At 41.7% G+C, this 22,446-nt stretch overlaps 1 protein-coding gene and 1 long non-coding RNA gene across 2 annotated transcripts in view; one reads left to right on the top strand and one right to left on the bottom strand.

Annotated features, from left to right (window-relative positions):
- The window catches only part of DCLRE1A (DNA cross-link repair 1A), a 23,370-nt gene extending 12,208 nt beyond the window's left edge, over positions 1-11,162 (top strand). The window contains exons 5-10 of the mRNA XM_066622210.1: positions 889-1,007; positions 1,160-1,303; positions 3,695-3,840; positions 4,987-5,141; positions 6,939-7,080; positions 10,087-11,162. Of these exons, the coding sequence (XP_066478307.1) occupies positions 889-1,007; positions 1,160-1,303; positions 3,695-3,840; positions 4,987-5,141; positions 6,939-7,080; positions 10,087-10,253 (873 nt within the window). The 3' untranslated portion in view covers positions 10,254-11,162. The remainder of the gene's footprint in view (positions 1-888; positions 1,008-1,159; positions 1,304-3,694; positions 3,841-4,986; positions 5,142-6,938; positions 7,081-10,086) is intronic.
- Positions 8,814-21,891, bottom strand: LOC136645800 (uncharacterized). Its single transcript, XR_010794163.1, has 3 exons — positions 21,613-21,891; positions 21,451-21,525; positions 8,814-10,766 (listed from the first exon to the last, which is right to left on the bottom strand). It is a non-coding gene; the product is annotated as an uncharacterized lncRNA (long non-coding RNA).
- Positions 21,892-22,446: the final 555 nt, after the last annotated feature.

Here is a 22,446-nt window from a genome sequence, read left to right on the forward strand (position 1 = left end):
TCTTTTGCTCTTCTATGTCCATTTCCTTAGCTACCCGTGGATTGCTATATTGGGAGATTTTAAATTAACCCAGGATGCTTACACTTTCACAAAGCTGACCTGAAAGTAGAAGCTACAGTGGCTTGACATGGCTTTCTTGTCCTACAGTTTGAACAAGCTGGAGGTTTAAATGAGTAATAACAGCAAACTTACTTACTGATAATGCAATATTGTGGGCTATATTGTGTTGGACTGTGCATATCATTAAACTGGAAGATACTACCACAAAAAAATTATTACAGTGATCCCATCACAAGTAACTTCTTCCATCATGCTGGCTTGATTAAAGCGTATCAGTTTTGCTGTGACTGAGTAATGTAACCAGCCTAACCAACTAGAACAGGTTTCCATTTATAGATGGGTAGACTGTTAGATGGCAATGCTCAGAGTTACTTCAGGACTACAAAGAGATGACCATATAACTAGTTCATTGGATTGAAATCTGGTATAGGAAAGAACATAAAAGTTTATAATTGTCTGGTGGTTGGCCGCTGCATTGTGAAAGACACACAACAGTTGCATAATAGGATTGCATTGGTCTTACATTATTTCTGTAAGAAAACTGTAATCGACTTGTGGTTTTCTGCTCCAACTGAATTCTGAAAATAGTGTTTCTGAAACATTCGCTGTTAATATAATCCATACTGTGATGTGAACAGATTTTTTAAAAATACTAATTACTAATAGATATGTGATATAGAAAATCTGTTGTGAGCTCACAGGAGAAACATATTTTTTCATCAAACTATAGGTAGTTCCTTTGTCTAGCTGCATTGGCATCTGCTACAAATGAGTTACAAGTAACAGAAAACAGGAGTATATTGATGCTAAAAAATTTTTGTTGTTCAGATAACTGGAAACCTGGTAAAGAGCAAACTTCGGGTGCAAGAACAGTACATCCATGTCCTGCCAATGGATACAGAATGCACAGTAAATGGCATCAAAGTGGTGTTGCTCGGTGCTAATCAGTACGTATTCTTTACAGAGCTAAGGTCAATTTTTAATAGTTAATAATGTAGTTATTTGAAGACTTGTTGCCAAAAAACCCAAGGTTCAAATTTGAAATGGAGTGGATCCCAAATCAAAATATCATCTGCTCTTTTCCCTTTACTTCTGGCAGTTGTCCTGGTGCTGCAATGATCCTTTTCTTCCTTCCAAATGGAACTGTTGTATTACACACAGGAGATTTCAGGGCAGATCCTTCTATGGAGCGCTACCCATTTCTAACTGGTCAGAAAATTCATACGCTCTACCTGGATACAACGTAAGTTGTTTTCGTTTATTAAAATTATCATATCCGTGGTCTGAAAAATTATGTGCTTAGTTTAGACCAGTGGTCTTTAACTTGTCAAGAGCTGGGACCATGTTGAGTCCCATCCTGCAGCATGTGACCCATGTGAATGCATTGGCAAATGGAGCGGAGCTGACCAGCTAGATAACAGTGAGAGAATTGGTCAAGTGAATAGCTGGTCTGCTGTTGTCCCATTTTTTTTCTTTTTTCCCTGCCAGAGGCAACCAGTCAATCTGCATTTCTACTTGGGGCCACCTCTAGAAGGGTTTAGGACCTGGGGAAATGCCACCGGTGTGGTTCCCCCCTCCAGTTATGGCCATGTGTGTGTAAAATAACACTTGGGGGGGGGAGTCACATGAGGAACCTTGTCACTTTGCGTGCCTGGAATGTGCTGCTGGCTCCACTGCCCTGCTGCCCTCTCTCATCTCCACCCTTGTTGGGGAAAATGGGTGGGCGCTCCTTGGCCCTGGGTTGTGTTTTGTTGGGCTGCTTTTCTGTTATTGTAAGCTGCCTATAACTTATTGTAAGACATCTTGGCTGCTTCCCTATCAGAAGTGAAACACACAAAATAAATGTATTCAACAAAAGTAATTTATGTAAAGAGATAATTTTAAAAAATTGAAATTGCATAAAAAGCTGTATATTCAGTGTATGAAACTCATAATGAAGGTAAACATGTATGCTCTCTGCCTTTTTGACTAGTATGTCACTTATCAAAAGCCATTAGAAAGTACAATTATTAAGGGGAAAGCCCAACATAAGAACAGCCCTACTGGATCAGGCCATAGGCCCATCTAGTCCAGCTTCCTGTATCTCACAGCGGCCCACCAAATGCCCCAGGGAGCACACCAGATAACAAGAGACCTCATCCTGGTGCCCTCCCTTGCATTGGCATTCTGACATAGCCCATTTCTAAAATCAGGAGATTGAATTTAGGAGTCACATGCTAGCAACTGATGCAAATACACCAGTTGCACTTTATGCCATTACTAGTTATATCTAAACCAGTGGCGTCGCTGGGGGGGGGGTGCGGGCCGCACTGGGTGACGCACACTGGGGGGGTGACATGCTAAATTCGCGGTGGTTAGGAGTAACCCCGTCATATTATATACCGTCGGATATGGATTTTGAGCTGAATGCAACGCAAAAAGCCAGAGTTTCCTATCAAAAGTTATGGTCAAAAAACTGGACAACTAACAATGCATGGATCCCTATGGAAAGTGAAAGTGAGCCGTATTGTGCATTTACTCGCGAGTGGGTGAACATGCCTTAGTCCCTCGGAAAGGGCAGGATGAGAGGAATCCAATGACACCAGAATGGTCCTGATCCAATGAATGCAGCCCCCATGAGAAGGAAGTCCCTCCCTCCAAGCAGATGAATGTATTGAGCCCAATGGAAAGCAAAACTAAGCCTCGTGGTCGCATTTACTCGCGAATAAGCAAATGTGCCTTAACTGGTGTGGAAGATCAGGTGACGGAGAGTGCAAGGCTACCAGAATGGTCCTGATCCTATGCACCTCTCCCCACCCTACTAAAAAGGATCAAAACAGAGGCTTCAGCTGATAAGGTCTGAGACTTGCAAAGCCAGGTGGATCCTGACAGTGATCTGGTTTAAACAGAAGTTCTTAAATTGAACTGGGCACTGGGTAGGGCTGAAAACCTTACTGATTTTGGAAGGGGGGGGGGTGTTATTACAGACAGGCTACAGAGGAAATTCACTTGGTGGACCAGGTCTGGCTTCTGCTTATTTAATTATTTGTTTTACTTTAATTATTTATACTTATTTATTTTAATTTGCCTGATGATGTCACTTCCACCATGACATCACTACTGGTGAGTCTTGGACAGATTGTCATTCTAAAAAGTGGGTCCCAGTGCTAAAAGTTTGAGAACTGCTGCAATAAGGTGTTAGTAAGTTGACACCCTGGGGAGGGGGTGACACCACTAGTGACCAAAATCACAGTTTGGGTGAATAATACCATCATGTTATATATCAATCAATGTAATTTCATGCAGAATGTTTTCTATCTTTGTTCTATCAAAAAGTGCAGCCAAAAAACCAGTGGAGGTGGAGTGATGGTACATCACCATGCCCACCTCCTGGGGTGTTGCCCCGCCCACTGCATGGGGGGCGGGGGCGACACGCTAGCATCCCACACCAGGTGACGTGAACCCTAGTGACGCCACTGATCTAAACTGATGCTTTGTTGCACAATTGTGTATGTTTATCACAAAGCTTTGTATTATTAGATCCCTACTTTTTCTTCTGTTGTTGTATGGAAATATAGTATAGGCTGTTGGATAAAGCAGTAGATCTCCTCTTTTCTGTCAGAACTGATACCTTAATATGTCTTCCATTCCTTAGATATTGCAGTCCTGAATACACTTTTCCTCCCCAGCAAGAAGTTATTCAGTTTGCTGTCAATACTGCTTTTGAGATGGTGACTTTAAACCCACGAACTTTGGTGGTTTGTGGCACATATTCTATTGGAAAAGAAAAAGTATTTCTAGGTATGTTTGGAGATCCTTTTGGCAAGAACCATGAATGCTTGATTTAATAGCATTTTCATTTTGCATGTCTTGGAGGATCGTGTTCAAAATAATTAGTACTGAAATTTCTACTTTTAAAAAGTTGCTTTTTAAATTTTAGGATTACAGTATTTCTGTAAAAGTATAAAACCAAAGTACATTATCCATCTTGGCATAGCGCATAGAGATGACCCAGCATGTGACATGAAGTCATTGCTGATAGTTGCCCCTTTTTAGTAATGCTTCAATTTTAAAACACTCTAGTGGTATTAATAGTCTTGTAAATGTAATGCATTTCTTAAACTCCTAACCTCAGCTTCTTGGTATGTCATTAGGTTTCTGAATGCAATGTAATTTATTTTTATGCCAAGTTGGAAATGGTTGAAGCATGCACATCAACTCTTGAAAATTATTTAATGTACCTAAGTGAATTTTTCAGCAGCTTTCTGCCTCAATTGAAACCTTTCCTTAAAATACTGTGTTACTGAATTCTCCATTTGTATTAGTAGAATGTTTTTAATCGGGCGCATAGATGTGGGTTTTAAAAAAAGGAATAGTTAGTGCTATTAAACAAGGCAAGGAGACCTCTGAGTTTTGGAGAAGGAGAGGAGGAGGAGCAGGAGGAGGAGGTAAGTGTACTCATTCTAACGCTTTGAGATACAGGAAGCTGGACTAGATGGGCCTATGGCCTGATCCAGTGGGGCTGTTCTTATGTTCTTATGCTACTGCTTGTCTCTTTCATAGTCATAATGAAAAGGTTGTTCTCCATCTAAAAGAAAAATGTACAAGCTGCCAGCTTCTAAATGTAATATTCATTTCTTTTTCTTGAATAGGAACTTATTACCATTCTAGTTATTTTCTTACTTAGAGAAACCTTTAAAGGTAATGAAGCAATTTTGATGCTTCCCGTATAGCAGTTTTGAGAAATCAGATTTTACCTAAAGCACAGATTCGTTGATGTTTATCCAGATTTTAGCTGGTCACAGGTAGAGTGAAAGTGACTTGAGGCAAGATATTAGAAATGTCTCTAGGACAATAAGCACTTAAACAGATAAAAATGATGTTTTATTTTCTTTGCCTATTTCCATCTTTGTCATGTCTTAATCCTTTTTCCTATTAATTTTGCAGCTATTGCTGAAGTTTTAGGTTCCAAAGTAAGCATGTCCCAAGACAAATACAAAACACTGCAGTGCTTGGAATCAGCAACTGTAAATTCACTCATCACCTTGGACTGGAATCATACTTTGATTCACCTTCTGCCCATGATGCAAATTAATTTTAAGGTACATTAACCGTTGATGCCTGGATTTATCTAGCTATTCTTACATTGACTCTTCCCAATAATTTTGACTTCATAATTCCTTTATGACATCACTGACATCATAATTCCTTTAACTATTCCTTCTAACATCACAGTTAGCTAATGCTTTTTAAATAACTACCAATCTTTTCAGCACAAGACAAAATTAAAAATTAGTAGCCTGCAATATAATTCCCAGGGTGTGTAATCTCTCTTTAATGCAACTTCATAGAACAAGACAAGATAGCATTTCTTCAAAGCCTTGTGGATCTTTTTTGAAGTCACTTCAAAAAAAAACACAACTTGTATTATCTCTCCTGTTAGCCAAGATGTTGTGATACTAATTCATTTTTGTTTGCTTTTCAATTGAATTTTAAGCCTAGAACAACCAGGATTACGTGGAGAACCTATCATGAGAAAGATATCAGCCTTTAACTACATAGTCTCTATAAATTTATATAAATACACATGGGGCTTGCAACAAAATGTTGCATGTTATTTCCACCATGGAAAATACTGGGGAATATAGCACAGTTTGAACTGTGCTATAAACTGCTGAAGGGTTTAGAACTGGGGATGGCTGACTCCCTAGAACCTAAACATTTTATTAATGTTTCCTGAACATTTTATTGTTCAGGAAGGACAATTCCTCACTAGGCTTCTTAGGACCCAGTCCTAAAGGATCATTGTGTTGGTGCTGAGCACGAGCGCCAGGTGCCATAAATGTGCTTTATGAACCTAAATAAAGCACATTTACGGCACCATGAGAGGAGGGAGCACCCGCACTGGACCAGTGCCAGTTAGTGCTGGGCCCAGAGTTGGGTAGAGGAGTTGGCTGCCCAGAGGTGAGTGAGAATGTTGAGTGGCAGTGTGGACTTTCGGGGTGGGAAGAGGCATTCTGAAGCGGGGCAGGGTGAGGGAGGAACCAGCCTCTCAGGGACCTCCTCCACCCAATCTTATCCTCTGTGTCGGACTGCAAAGCCCGACATGGAGATTCTTGAGTCTGCACCCGCAAAAGAGCTGGAGGTTCTTGAGTGTGTGCCGGCAAACAGTCTTGAGAGATCCCATTGCAGGGCCTGCACCCTTACTCAGACGAAGGGGATGAAAGTCCCCTTTCTCTGAAGAGACTTCTGGCAGCGTCCCTGTGCCCACAGGATACAGGCCTCATCATTTTGGCACTGCTGTTCCGCTGGGTGTCACAGAGAAAAAGAAAGTCTGCCAAAACTCCTTTAGAGACTGTCATCCTTTTTATTTATTTTTAAAACATTTATATCCTGCCTTTCTCCTTATATTTACCATGCACAAGGCAGCTAACCATATAATAATTGAAGCGATACAATCAGTACCATTGCAGTCCATTTAGTGGTTAAAAGTAGCACTAGTGGAAAGCATCCATTGTTACTCTGGCTGTGCATAGTTGGATTTTCTCCCTCTGCTCTGCCACCAGAAAACATAATTCTGAATCCTGCACTTGGAAATCCCCAGTTCTGTCATTCAGTATGCAAATTAAGGGAATAAAGCAAATATTCTCAATTAAGAGGAATACTGGCTATACTTGCTAGCTAAGCTACCAGCTTCTGTGTTGACAGCTGGGGGAGCTTATAAAAATACTGTGACAGCTGCCATTTTTCTCAGAAAAAAAAATGATCACTTGAATCCACAGAGCACTTTGCCATCATTTAGCATGTGTCACTTTTATTGAAGGTCTATTAGCTGTTTGTCAGATGTGTGTGTGAGTGAGAGAAATTTTTAATAACCACCTGTTATTTCCTATCAACAGGGTTTGCAGAACCACTTGAACAAATTCTCTGACAATTTTGATCAAATTTTGGCTTTTAAACCCACTGGGTGGACTTATTCAGATAGATGTCTCTCATTGAGTGATATCCAACCTCAGACGAAAGGAAAGCTCACCATATATGGTACATGCAGTTTCGAGCTGCTCAATATGTTTAATTCTCTTTGGATATCTTTTTTGCACCTCGTTTTCTGACTGTATTGATGCCTGCTTGCCGGCTAAAACAGCTGGGTACAAAACTTTTTGCTAGTTAATATAATAGTAGCTCTCAATTTATACAGTCTTAATTTGTATGTTTTCAAAAAAGTGTGAATGGCAAATTAAGACCATAAGTCTAATTTACACTGGCAGTGTTTAGAATAATGTAGTGAATTAGCTGCTAATTAATTGTAACAAGCAAAGCTGTTTATCCTGGCAGCTGGGGGGTGGGGGTGGAGGAGGAGTCTCCTCTAAAGTCTGAGGATAATAGACAAAGAAAACGTGTTTGCAAAAGGTGCTTGTCTTCTAAAATTCTTTCTGCTTGGTGGCAAGGGCTGGAGTGCATGCCAGTGCTTAGAGGTAAGTGCCAGGGAAGACAGCAAAGGGAGACTTCTAAGCAGGTCTGTCACCTGGTCCAAGGGAAGAAACAATCACCCTCAGCAATGTGGTTGCCTCTTGCAACAGGAACAGTAGGAAGCAGCAAGTGAGGGTTTTTTCAGGAAGAGGATTTTTCTACTGGGTGGGTCAGAAAGCCTCCATTGCTTGTCTGTGGGAGCCTGGCTTGCATCTTTGTTTTTCTCCTTGCTTTCTCAGCCATAAACATCCCTAGCCACCCCCACTCACCTCCCTCCTCAACTCTCCCCCATGCCATCTTGGGCAGGCAGAAGTCACCTTTTGTCAGCGTGACTGATAAATGCCCTTTCCCCTAACCTCACCCATGTAATCCCATTGTTTCCTATGGGGAAAAATGTTTTAATTAAGGCGCTTTCAATATACCTGCAGATTTCTGGGAACTCAGCCCCCATATAAATCAAACACTGCTTGCGCACTATCTAGGACCAGATGGTTTTCCCATGGAATTTATAATATTAAGTATAATATAATAATAGAATCGCATACCAGCCCTGTAACAGTGCATTCAGTAGCATTTATGAAATAGCACTTTTTGTTTTGTGTGTTTTTAAGGAAAAGATACCTGTCATACAGAGTTTGGGGTATCGCAAATGCCCCAGCCTGAGAAGCCCTGCCTTTGCTCATTTTAAGGGGCGGGGGGGGTGACGGTGATGTAATCAGGACATTCACAGTGCCAGTGGGGACGCAGGGGCTTGGTTTTTATTTATCCCCATTTGCTGCGGCATCCAAGGGGTGTGGGGAGCTCCACAGAGCCCTCTGCAGGGCTACCCTGCAGATGTCTCAAAACATTGAAGAAATGCAATCACAACTCACTTCTGGGTTGCGATTGCAAAACCAGAAGTGCGTCACAATAGCATTTCTTCAGTGTTTTGAAGTGCAGAGAGCCCTGCAGAGGGTTCCATGGGATTCTCTGATCGCCACAGCAAACGGGTAAGTAAAAACCAAGCCCCTGAGTCCACGCTAACGGCGTGATCGTTTTGCTCATGTTGCCACCATCCCCCTTAGAGTGGCTCAAACTCTACACAAGAATTTGAAAACTGCTGCTGTAATAGTTTTTTTTAAAGAACAGATTGTTAGATGTACAACTAAATATGACCCAACAGGAACAGCACAACATGATTTGAAAGGTGAATTTTGCATTTCAAATCTACTGAAATGTTTCATGATGCCTTTTACATCTCCAGACTACGAGTAAACTATATATCATGCAAAGCAGCTAGGCAGCTTTAAGTCATAAGTATTTTATTTCTTCTGGTTTTGCATTTGCTTGCGATATTGAAATCTTGGTTGATAGTTCCCTGAAAACCTTCACAACATACAGGTGGAGCTTATTTATCCTCGTTAGTTCCGTGACTTGGCACGATTAACAAAAAATGTGCTGTGCTAAATTCCATAGAGTTATGCAAATACACTGCAGTCTGACACTTCCGGATGGAAGGAAACTAAGGAAGCTGTTATCAATCCCCTCCCCTCTGTACTCAGCAGTGTACTGTTGCCAGCTGCCCAGCTTCTTTCACATGGGATGCTGATCTTTTAAGAGTCCAACCCTATGCATTTCTACTCAGAAGTTAGCCCCATTCCAGTCAATGGGGCTTACTCCCAGGAAAGTGTGGCGAGGATTGTAGGCTATATCTCAAGCTTTGCTTGGTGGGAAGGCTTGCTTGTGATTGCCTGCACCATGGGGGGGGGGTGTCGCATGTGTCGGTGATTGCCTGCACCATCTCATTGGGGGAGGGGAATTTGGCAAACACTCCCTGGGTTTTTTAAAGCAGTCCTCTCTGTTGCTACCACACCTGCCAGTGAGTGAGTGAGTGCTCCACCTTGCTGCATGTGTTTTGGCTACAGAGATTTTCAGCTCCCCCTTCCCCTCTTCAGCCTCTTTGCTGGCTCAGGGGCTCCAGGAGTGTTACTGTTCCTTTGCAAGGGGAACCTCTTCCAGGGCTCCAGGGCTATTTCCCTGCCTGTTTGAGGCAGAGCCTTTTTGCAGTGTTTGGGCTGCCTGGAAATGGAGCCAGATGCCAGTGCAGGGCAAAGGAGGCAAAGGTGTGTGTGACTTTCTGTTCCCCCACCCCATTCTCTTTGAGACAAATCTGCAGATAAAAAAATCTGTGGATAAATAGGCTGCACCTGTAGTTTGTTGCGTGCATCACTCCCAATTTGAGAGTGATTTGGGAGTCCCAAATCACCTGCAGAATGTTAGAAAAACATTAAAAGAAGCCAGGTACCACTGTATTCTTTTCCTAGACTTCTACTGATAGGGTTAAACTTCTTATTGGAGAAAATACTCCTCTGGCTTGGTTTCTTAGAGCATTTCACATCTTCAGAGATGAACTGATGAGTGACAGTGAAGATCAGGGCTACATAATTATCTCAGGATTTTAGTGTGATGCCAAGCATGAAGATCAAATCACTAATTAAAATGTTAATTTCAAGTCATCTTTGTTGCTTCCAACAGTATTTTTCACAAGTTGCCAACAAAGTACATTGGCTAATTCCTTCTGTGTTGTTTCATTTGCAGGAATCCCTTACAGTGAGCACAGCAGCTTCCTTGAAATGAAACGATTTGTCCAGTGGCTGAAGCCTCAGAAAATTATCCCTACTGTAAACATAGGTAACTGGAAATCCAGAAATGAAATGGAGAGGCATTTCAGAGATTGGAAGATGGAAGCTGCAGGCTGGAAGTAGGGAGAGTAGTGGACGTTGTTCTACAACAACTGTATACCTATTTTCTATTTGAATTTTTCTATCCTATACAGTATCAAGGAGCCATCTTTTCATGAAGAAGTAGTGGTGCCTTATGGGTGTTCCAAATGTTCTAATTGCAAAAGTCATTTATAGAATTATTTTAAGAAATGTTCCAGTGCCATTGAAATTGGTAGAAGATTCTCCTAAAGTGTAAGTCTCATAAAATGCCAAGAAAAAACATTAAGATTTCTTCATTAGGAATTTGTAGTGGATTGCCAAATTACAGCAAGTAACCTCCCTCCTAGAGATCTATGAGTTGTGACCAAACTCTAGTATACTGCAAGATCTGTTTGGGTCTCTTCAGCTGAAGAACGGCATTAAGGTCTTAGTGGGTGTGTTTCATGCTGTAGATTTTGTGGTTTTCCCAATGCTGGTTACCCAGCATCCAAATATATGACGTTGAATTTGAAGTCAGGGACACCGTCCTTGTTATCCAGCAACCTGGAAGAATGCCTAAACAGAAAAGAATTAATTTGTATTAATTTGTATGGGCAATTTTCCTGAAATGTTTTTCATGAGCAATTTCATATGACTGTAGGGCAATACTGTCTAGGGTACAGCCTCCCAAAAGATTCCTAAATGCGCTGCATGACCCTATATTGTACCACATTGTGGTGCCACGACCAGAGTGATCAGATCATGGTGACACCTGAATGCTAACTTAACTAAAATACAGAGTCTACATAAGTAGGGCCTCCAGAAGCCTATTTAAAACAATACATATTGAAAATCTTTTTATCTTGCTTTTATAAAAGAAAGATATATATTTTGAATAAACTATCTAAAAGCATTTACATTTAAATTTTGCACGAAGGATCTGTAATAATTAATAAAGATGCACTAAATACATCCCAAAGCTGCTGTATCAGCTTCTTTCTGCCCTTTATTCTTGAAGGGATGCTACAGTTTTGTTTCAACTCTGAGCTCTGATCATACACTGGTGAGTCTCTACCTAACAAAAAGTATATGAGTAGCTCAGAGGACCCAATTGTACTTTTCATGAATTTAACTGTATTCCGATATGGTCTTCATTTTATATTAACATGGTCATGCTGCCCATCAATAAAGCAAAGCTTTATTTTATTTCTTTAAAGCAAATTTCTGCACAAGGAAGAGATGCCTTTCTCATTCTATGTAAAACACCATACAGACAGTTGATGCTGTTTGAAGTAAGACCGTCACTGAGCATGAGGATCAGGGTCAGCTTGTGAGGACAGACTTGTTTGAGCATGTACCAGGGGCTCATGGTCTTCCAAGGGCCCCAGCCCATCACTGACCAGTGACTTAGCTTGCTCTTGGACAAGAGCAAGCTTGGCTCCGTTTTGGAAAAGTTATCACTACAGGTGATATCCACGGATTTTTTATCTGCCTATTTGTCTCAATGCGAATCGGGTGGGGGGAATTCAAAGTCGAACACACCTTTGCCCTGCACTCCATTTCAAGGCAGCCCAAAACAATGCAAAAAGGCTCCACCTCAAACAGGCAGGGAAATAGCCCTGGAGCCATGGAAGAGGTTCCCCTTTTGAAGGAACAGTAACACTCTTGGAGTCCCTGAGGCAGCAGAGGTTGAGGAGGGGAAGGGGGGGGGCGGAAAATCTCTGTAGCCAGAACATGTGCAGCAAGGTGGAGCTCACTCACTCACACTCTCACTCACTCACTCACTCACTCACTCACAGGGGCAGGTGTGGTAGTAACAGAGGGGTTGCTTTAAAAAACCCAGGAAGTGTTTCCCAATTCCCCCCCCTTCAGACTGAGATGGTGCAGGCTCTCCTTGCTCCAGCCTATGGAAACAAAACAGCCCAGCAAGCAAGTCTTCCCAGCAAGCGAAAGCAGGAGATTTAGGCTGCAATCCGATCCACACTTTCCTGGGAGTAAGCCCCATTGACTACAATGGGGCTTACTTCTAAGTAGAAATGCATAGGACTGGACTCTTAAAAGCGCAGCATCCCACCTGTGAAAGAAGCAGGGACAGCTGGCAACAGCGAGGGCTGAGTACAAAGTGGCAGAGGCGGAGGGGGAGTCGATTGAGAACAGCTGCCTTAGTTTCCTTCCATCCAGAAGTGTCAGGCGTATTTGTGTAACTCTATGCAATTTAGCACAATGTGTTTTTTCTTAATTGTGGCGGGTTATGGAACGGAACTCACACACATAATAGACTCCACTTGTAGTTAATATTTTCTGTGTCCTGACAAAGAGTGCATGTTTGAAACACATTGTTATTTGATTCCTCTTAATTAATTTGACTCCATCCACTGGATTCTGTTGCTGTTTTGATTTGTGATGTTGCCCTCCTCAATTTACTTATCCATAAGAGGATCTTGTATCCCATAACTACTAAGTTTACTCAAAAGACATTGGTGAGGGACTTTTTGGAAGACCAAGTATATAATGTCGACTGGATCAACTTTATCGGAATGTTTGTTGACACTTCCAAAAAAAATCTGAAAGGTTGATGAGACAAGACTTACTTTTATTGGTGTCATGCTGATTCTTCCCCAGCAACACTGTTATTTGTTTAATGCTTAAAACCTTATTTAAAGGATTTAATAATCCTTTTAAGCTATGTACCAATGACAAGTTTATTTTAATTCAGGGATTTTCTTATGAAAGCATTAGGCTAACACAGTGTTTCCCCAAACTTGTTAGTACCAGGACACACTTTTTAAAAAGGCACTCTAACAGAACCAGCATAGGTTTACCAGACTTTTCAAAAAGGAGATCTAGAAAGAAATATTTTATTTATAAGTAATAATAGCCAGAAAGAAAGACATTCAAACATTTATCTCCCTATGGTTATACATGTTTGCAAACTGCAGGAGCTCAGCTCCTTGTAGGGCAGTTAGCAGCTACAGTTTCTGATTTCTGAATATCTTCAGGGCTTGACGCAATTAGTTATCTTCGCATCACCCTTTTTTTGACCCACTAAAAATCAGGTTGAGATTCACAGCTGGGTCCTGATCCGCAGTTTGGGAACCACTGGGCTAACAGATCTGTACTTTCATAGCTCTCCAGATTACTTTTTTAAAAATGATGTTTTTGTGGCCATTGTTCCAATCTTCTGGTAAGAAGGCTTAGGGCGCAATCCTAACCCACTTTCCAGCACTGACATGAGGGCAGTGCAGCTCCGAGGTAAGGGAACAAGCATTCCCTTACTTTGAGGAGGCCTCTGAGCATGCCACTCAACTGCAGGATGCAGCACATGTCCCATTGGCACAGCTGTGCCTGTGCTGGAAAGTTGGTTAGGATTTGGGCCTTAGTAACCTTACATATTTTTGTTAGTGGCATGCAGCATTTGAACATTTGAGAATTTTAAGGAATCTCAGGCATATGCCATGGGGACCTGGCAACTTTTTTTTTTTAATTAAATGATTTCTCACCTATCAAATGTTTATGCCTAATAAAGGTTTTGTTGACTGTTATTTAATTTTTACATTAATTACTTAGTTCAAGGCCTTAATCCAGTGGTTCCCAAATTGTGTGCCACAGCACCCTTAGGGGCGCCTCAAAGGGGCACCATGGGATGTCCCCAGTGGCCTTCCTAGCTCTTCCAGGCATTGCCATCTTGGATCACAGGAGAATCGTGCAAGATCTTGCACAATCCAGGATAGCAGTGCCCATCTTCCCAGCTCTCCTGGGTGCCACCATCCTGCATTGTGGTGGCACCCAGGAGAGCCAAGAAAAAGAGGCTACAACAAAAGAAGGGTGCCATGGCCACAATAAGTTTGGGGACATCTGCCTTAATCTCTGATCATCTTTATGCCATCTCAACTCATAATGGGGATGCTAAGCTTAAGTACATGTACATGTACAATCTGTACATTTCCTGCTGTGCCTGTAGTCTTTCCCTCCCTTTGTTTTCTTCCTTGAGTAAGTATCTAGATGATAAGCCTTCAGGGTGCATGGACCTGTCTTTTCACTCTTTGTAAAATATTTTGTGCACCAATCACACTATGTAAATTGATAAATATCACACTGTTGAAAGTGACAATTTGCCAGCCTCAGTAACAGGCACTGGGTCTTCATCTATTTGGATTGAAAACTTGAATAGGAGGTATACTTTTTTCTTACTTTACTGGATGATAAAAGAACCCTGAATTAGTGGTGCTCCTTTTTGAGTTTCAGGTGAGAGATGCTACCCAGAAAAAGAGTTGTCTAGACACACAAGAATCTTGGAAAGCTCTTGTAATGAGTGGCAGGAACTTGCATCATACATGTGTAATTTTAGCCAGTTAATTCTGTCTTGATTAGAGCCAGGTGACAATAGAGAATATCTATCCTCCAAAAGTGAGATGTAGTTTATAATTAGGGTTCCCTCCTTGTCATTAGATATTGGATCAAATTTAGGTTTAGGCATTGCATTCTGCAAGAACAGAGCCCGTGTATGCTGGTTCCTATCCTACACTTGCATTCCTGCCACTCTTTCTTGTGTGCTGACTGCAGCTTTTCATCTTATACAGTTTTCATGGTTAATAGCATTTCTTTAACTTGGCAACATTCTGGTGGAAAAAATGCTGTTATGATCCTAAACTCAGGATGACATTATTTATGTTTATAAAACTGGAACCTCAAAAGCAAAGTGATTTATGGGATTGTGGAAATGGTTGCTTAGATTGCTGAACTGCCTCTGCAAAGCAGACATGGAAAACCACTTAGAGTATTCATAAGAGGGTCCTACTTTTGCTATTGTGTTATGTAGATGCTTTGTCCAGTGCAGTTTCCTGATCACAGAAAAACAAGCAAAATGCCCAACAGGAATAAAATTATCAGGAAATGCCTTTCGCACAAATGAGGCTTCACAACAAACAATGCATTTGTATAGGAAGTAGGCATTTTACTCTTAGAAATTATTTTAACAGCACAAAAAAGGAATGATGTTGTTTATGTGTTTTTGATCTTCTATTCTTTGAAATCAGTGTATCATTATGTTGTAATATACTAAAGAGTCAAAGATTGGCAACCCTATACCTGCCACCTGAGGCATAAATCTCATTGACTTCAATGGGACTTTCTCCCAGGTAAGGTTGCAACTATAGCAAAGTAACGTTGAACTATCTGGAAATCAATACTGTCAAATGATGCTTGTATTGTCAGAAAGCAAAAATGTTATCACTTATCCTAACAGTGATACATTTATTGTTTATAAATTTTATTTTTTTTAAATCTAGTTACTCTAGTGACTTTGTCAATAACGTCCTGCAATTAGGAATATACAAAGCAGAAGAATTTTATTTTTCCGTCTCAGCCTCCTTTAATGGGTAACTCTCAGTTTACAAAAGGGGCACATTTTTATTCTTCTGCATTTATGGGAACAGCTTGGCTTCAAGTCAGTCTGTATAAACAGCAGATCACACTGTAATGCTGCTCTTGAATGATAATCCTTCAGAGGTTGGCAATTACATGATTTAATGCTCCCTTAAACACACAAGCTACATGTGCATAGAAGACTAGCAAGTCAGCAGGGGGGCAACCTCTAGCCTAATTTCCTTGGCACACTAGTTTTCTATGTGCAGGAATTTCTTGTACAAGAAAACATTCAGGTATGTAACACAACATCCCTGCCATGTAAAGTACAGTCCTGGAACAAATTGATCATATGAGCTGTTTGTATAGACTAGCCCAGGGGTGTCAAACGTAAGGCCTGGGGGCCAGATGCAGCCTGTGGAAGCTTTTTATCTAGTCCTCGGGCTCTCGGCTGCTGAGCAGCGCTGAGCTGTTACTGCTGATAGGACGGCCCACATGATAATTGGGCTCTACTATATCTTTAAATATGATCAAGATTTGCATATTTTCTCTTCAAGCATTTGCAGTTCATCTGTTCCTAAGTGAAAAAGTGATTATTTCTGGTTATGACCTGTTTAATGACATCACTTCCTGTCTAATGACATCACTTCCAGCCATCAGAAGGTGTCATAAATGCTATATGGCCCACTGTATGAAATGAGTTTGACATTCCTAGCTTAGCCCTTAGCCACAGAGGGATTAATTATGATATACACCTCAGAACTGGTGCTGCCTTCTAGGAGTCAGACCATTAGATCATCTAATTCAGTTTGTCTACAGCAGGAGTGGCCAACCTTCCAACTTCAGGGCTTTCTCAGATAACAAGCTGCACCTGCTGAAATTCCCTCTTCCTGCATCAATTGTTAGAGGTCCAGGAGCTATAGGGTTGAAAGGTTGGCCACCCCTGGTCTACACATTGATGGGCAGTAGCTCTCTTAGGTTTCAGAAGTCTTTCTTTGCCTTATCTGGAGATGGTAAGGATTGAAGCTAGGATATTCTGCTCTGTCACTGGGAATGACCCATCTTCATAGCTGTAGTGACTTAGGGCTGAATCCTATGCAGCACAGCAGTGCTAAATGGTTGCTACTATATCCTGTGCTGGATTTGAGCAGGCTAGAGGGCTCCTTAACCTGAGTAAAGCTGTAGCCCAGTGTTTCTCAAACTGTGGGTCTGGACCCACTAGGTGGGTTGCGAGCCAATTTCAGGTGGGTCTCCATTCATTTCAATATTTTATTTTTATATGTTTGACTTGATGCTACCATAGTATGTGACTGCATTTGGAAAAATATTACAGATCTGTACTTTGAACAGCCTACTATATATATGCTTTTAACAATGATAGCAAATGGGACTTACTCCTGGATAAGTGTGGGTAGACTTGTAGCCTAGGATTGTTAAAAATTTTCCTGCTTGATGATCTCACTTCTGGTCATGACATCACTTCTGGTCGGTCCTGACAGATTCACACTTTAAAAAGTGGGTCCCAGTGCTAAAAGTTTAAGAACCACTCCTAGCCTGTTCAATGGGGCTTCTCAAGTCTATTTTGCTGGTGTAGACTGGAGAAGCACCACGTTGGGCTTCTGAGCCTGACGTGGGGGATAGGATTCAGTGGAAGTGGCCTCCTCCCAGGCCTGTCCCACCCCCTGTTTTGTCCTCTTTCCGCCCTCCATCCATCCATAAATGCATATTTGTGACACACAGCACTGTCACTAGGATAGCGGAGGATCAGGCTGCCTACGTATTTACATTCCTGCCACTGCTGGCAGCAAATGTGACTTTCAGTGTACAAGTTTGGCTAAGAAAGTGCCATTTTAATGTGAATATATGTCAGATTTCATTTTAAGAAGGTAGGCTGTGAAATCCAAAGCAGATTGGGAACTCATTTGCAGTTCTTTCATTTAAGATTCAGCAGAGTGGAAGCAATTTTCAAGGATCACCTTGTGGATATATTGATTTTTTTCACATCCACCAAATCAGAGTCGTAAATGGCTGGTCTGATCAGAATAATAAAAAGCCCTGAGATTTCTGAGAATGTTTGCAAACCTGTCTCAGAAGTATTAATCAAGGTCATACTTGTTGCCAAGGAATAACGATGCACATTCTTTATATCACTTTGAAACCACAACAGTGGGACAAAAGCATCTGCACTAATCTCTCTGTAGTCCATTATCTGGACATTTCTAATGCCTATCTTTGACTCAAATCTATGATTAATAATCTGTGATTCTAAAAGCCATCAGCTGGATCCACTGAGTTTTCAGGCACGTCAGCCTTTGAGGCTGTCAGTGAAGTTACCTGTCAGCCAAATATTTATCTATTGGGTACGCATGGTGTTTACTTGGCTTGCATAAGAAACATGTCATTCTGCCATTTGGCGTCTCATTTCAGGTCTAAAAAAAGAATATATTTTAGCTGTAGGTTTTTGACAAAAAGCAGATGAAAAATAAATCATGAAGCAGTAAGAATTCAACACATAATTTTTCTGATCCAAGTATAAAAACCTCTAGTCAGATGGAAACAGCTGTCTTTAATTATAGAATTCAATCAAAGGCAAAGGGGAGCAGGGATGGCCCACCTTTGAGGCCGGGTGAAGTGGCTGCTTCAAGCAGTGGACTGGGGGAGCGAGGGAGGGAGGGAGGGAGGTGCCTTCCCCATCTGCTCATCAGCTCTTCTAGCCTGCCACTGTCCCAGGACAATTCACTCAGCTACTGTGCCATCCTCTTCTTGGAGAGGCTATGCTCCTCACCTGATGAGTTTGGCAGAACTAGTGGCTGTAGAGGAGGTGTGTGTGTGTGTGTGTGTGTGTGTAAGAATTTGGAGCCATTTTAGATGCCTGCTTGTCTTGGGCTGGGCCTTTGGATTACTTTCCTAGTGCTGCAATGCACCATTTTACATTTTCCTCTTCCTGATTAATTGACAAAACCAAATTAGCAATCACGGACTGTTTCTGCCCTCACATTTGCTGGAAGATTAGAACTGTATCTAAAAACTCCATATCTTACAACTCCAGCTGAATGTGCAACATGTGAAGAAGAGATTAACAGGGCATGGTAGCCATTCATTGGGGAAAGACTGTAGTTTGGTGATAAGAGTATATCACTTTTGCATGTAAAACGTGCCACATTCAGTTCCTGGCATCTTCAGGTAGGGCTGGGAAACACCCAGGCCTAAGGCCCTGGAAAGCTACTGCTGGCTCACGTAGATAACACTGACCTGCTAATTCTCTGATCAACACTAGATAGACCACTGGTCTGATTCAGTGCAGCATAGCTCCATATGTTCAAGTTTTAACCAGTTTGCTAGATAGTCATTTATCAGTATTTTTCCAAATATAAATTTGAGGGAAACAAGAAAGTGACAAATGCACTTATCCTTTGTCTGTTAAAGTGTGCAACATTAGGGAGTTTTAGCCTTCTAACTTGCTTGTACAAATGATGGATTTCCAATTGGTCGAGTGTAATAAAAATACCATAGTTACACAGAAAAATGGGAAAAGATTATAGAAAAGAAACATAACCGAAAGGACTAGCTAACTTGGACACTTAAGGGAAAAAGCTTCTTCCTTAAATGTTGGACTAACCTTTGGATGGACTGCTCATCTGAAGCCAGGGGCATTCCTTTCATTTATAATAATACTGAGAATACAAGGTCTCTATTATGTAAACATCAGAATAGCTTATATGTGATCACACATTTCCTTTATTCATCTCCTGAAAAAAGATGACAAAGCCATATGATATAAAGTCCAAAGTAGGAGGAATTTTATGGGGTCAAGCAGTTCTGGTACCAGATTTCTTCAGGCCTTGGGGCAAAGCCATGGTGCCCTTTCCCACTCTTTAGTTGTGCTACCACTGTTACCAGTACTGAGTGTTCAGGGGTTGACCTGACTGAGTTGGATAATGTGTGCCATCACCCAATGCCTGATCTGATTAATTCTGATACCAACCCTTGAGCTAAGAATACTGATCTGTCAACACACCAACATATTCCCAAAATGGGGCCAATAGTGGATGATCCAATGCTAATTGGTACTATATACTTCCAGTAATAGCACAGCAAGATAACAACCAAGATGTGAACACACGGGGGGGGGGGGGAGCTGTCCTATTTTGAATAACCATTTCATGACAATTCTGACAGACACACCTCCCAAATAGTAATTTAGGAATTCCTAAAACGACAGCATTAAATTGAAGTCAACCCTGGAACAGCTCCTTGTTGGACAGATCTGAAGTTTAGCCAACAGGAAAGTATTCTAAATGCCCATTCCTTGACCAAAAAGGGTTACTCCAGCTCATGAAAAGCTTACCCTAAGATTAATGGACCAGTGTTCAGATAAATCATTGTTATATTACCAAGAGGATTTAGTTGCAATTTGGACCTATTATAATATGATTCATCAAACCAAAACAAAGACCTAAATGATATATTATGGGTATTTCTAAAGAAAGTTAGAGAGAAAGAAAGTTCAGAGAAAGTCCAAAGAAACACTACTTACATCCATGACACAAGTCATATTTAATTGAAGTCGTGACTTGCTTAATTCAATGGGATTAATTCTGCAATTCTATACATACTTACCTAGGAGTAAATCCTGTTGAATTTAACTGAGCTTACTTCTAAGTAAACATGCATAGGCCTTCACTGTTTGTCATGAGCAATTTACTTTGGATAGAACCTGATGGGAAGAAGAGAAAATTTTGCCTACTCTACTTGCAAGGAACTGTCTGAGATCATATTGCTGAGATGAGGCTTAGCTAGATAAGAAACAGGTGGAAAAGCTGGGTCCAAGAATTTAGTTCCTGGAGCACAGCTTATCTGTTGGGGCAAGACTACCACCAGTTTGTATGACCAGGGTTCCATCTTTATCTGGCAGGGTTCTCGTATTTTAAGTGTTTGCAGGAGAAGCAGAAATTAAACATGTGCAATGTTTCCCTCTAGGCCCACTTGGAGATGTGGGCCTAGAGGGAACTGTGCCTATTGAGTATCTGCCTTGTCATGCAGCTATTTAAACAAGATAAAGGCCAGAAAAAAGATTGCAACCTTAGAGTGGAAAGGTGCACAGGAGATGGAATCAATTGGACCAGGACATATATACTGAAGGCTCTATTTTACAGGCTGAACATTCAGGGTCAGCTCATCCATGAGACCAATTGAGGCTGCCACCTCAGGCAGCAGATTGACTGGCTGGCATCACTTCCATCCACCCACTCATCTTCAGTGCGCCTCCTCCTCCACAGTCCCTGTACTGGAAAAAGAAGAGGGAATAGAGCAGAAGAGGAAGTGTGGAAGAGAGTAATGGACTAGAGAAGGGGTGCCCAAACCCCGGCCTGGGGGCCACTTGTGGCCCTCGGGGGCTCTCAATCAGGCCCTCGGGGAGCCCCAGTCTCCAATGAGCCTCTGACCCTCCAGAGATTTGTCGGAGCCCTGCTGGCATGACGTAACTGCTGTCAGCAAGAGATCGACTGTTTGACTTCTCACCTGAGCTATGGGACAAGGGCTCTCTCCACTACTTGCTGTTTCACATCTGTGATGCAGCAGTGGCAGCGAAGGAAAGGCTGGCCTGGCTTTCTGCAAGGCCTTTTATAGGCCTTGAGCTACTGCAACCTTCATTTATTCATATAAGTTGTAAATTTATTCAAATTTTAAATTGTAAATTAATTTTTTTTTCCTGGCCACTGACACGGTGTCAGAGAGATGATGTGGCCCTCCTGCCAAAATGTTTGGACACCCCTGGATTAGAGCATCAGGAGATGGTCTAATACAGGGGCTGGGAGAAAAGGGGTCTGTTACATCATGAGGTGGGGAGGCAGCATTTGCACATTGCCACAAGCACCAATAAGTCTTGGATCAATACCTTCCAATACAGTCTCCTTTGTAAAGTCATTCAGCTCCCAATGCACTCTCTGCCCTTCCTCTTCTTCCAACGGACCTGGAAGGAAAGAAGGGACAGAATGACACTGTAGCAGCACACATGGATTGGCTGCCACTGGTCAGGAAAGGAAACATGTCTGCTCACTTGCTCATCCCTTTCGTCCACTGGCTCTTGAAGGCAGCTCTCATGTTGCAAGAGGGAGTCTGAGATGGATACTAGCTGTCCAGACGTTGAACACTGATTAGAGTTATGTGAGAAAATCCCACATTGTTCTCAATATTTCCAAAACACTGAGCACGCAAAGGATACCGAGATGGGAGAGAAAATGCAGTGGCTTTTGAGGGCAAAATTACTTTTAGTAGCGGATCGGGAAAATGCAGTATGATGTATTGCACCAAATAATCACTAGAAAGGCGCTAGGACAGATGGTGACCTGAGAGTTGCCTGAAATGCCTTTTTGGCTTCTCATGCCTTTGGGTCTCTGATCCTTTAACCGTTATTGCACAATGCCATCCTGTTATCGAGGCTCTGATGAGTACCTTGGCACCGACTAGCTTTTTCCACTCAGTGAGATCTGCAGAAGCCGCGGTATCGTGGAACTGACAGAAGCTGGCACCAACACAACTAAGAACAAACACTTATGTAAAACAAAACAAGTGTGGGTAAATAGTTTCCCACTGCAGCTTTCTTCCATCGCACATACTTTAACGAAGGACCAGAATGCCCACAAAGCAGCAGAGAGTTTGTAGTCTCCTGAGACGACAAGGTGTAGCACCCTGCAAAGGTGAATTTTTGTATTGTTGATTGCCAGACACAATATAGAAAGGGATAGTGGACATAGATGATGTCATACCAGCAATTGGGGCTACTCTGGAAATATCATTTCTTTAGTTGGCATGAACAGTTCGTTTCATGCGTCACAAAATGGGCACTTCTTCCAAGAAGGGCAGCATACAGGACTTGAGTCCTCATCTCCTT

This window comes from Tiliqua scincoides, chromosome 3 (assembly GCF_035046505.1).
Source record: "Tiliqua scincoides isolate rTilSci1 chromosome 3, rTilSci1.hap2, whole genome shotgun sequence".
NCBI lineage: Eukaryota > Metazoa > Chordata > Lepidosauria > Squamata > Scincidae > Tiliqua > Tiliqua scincoides.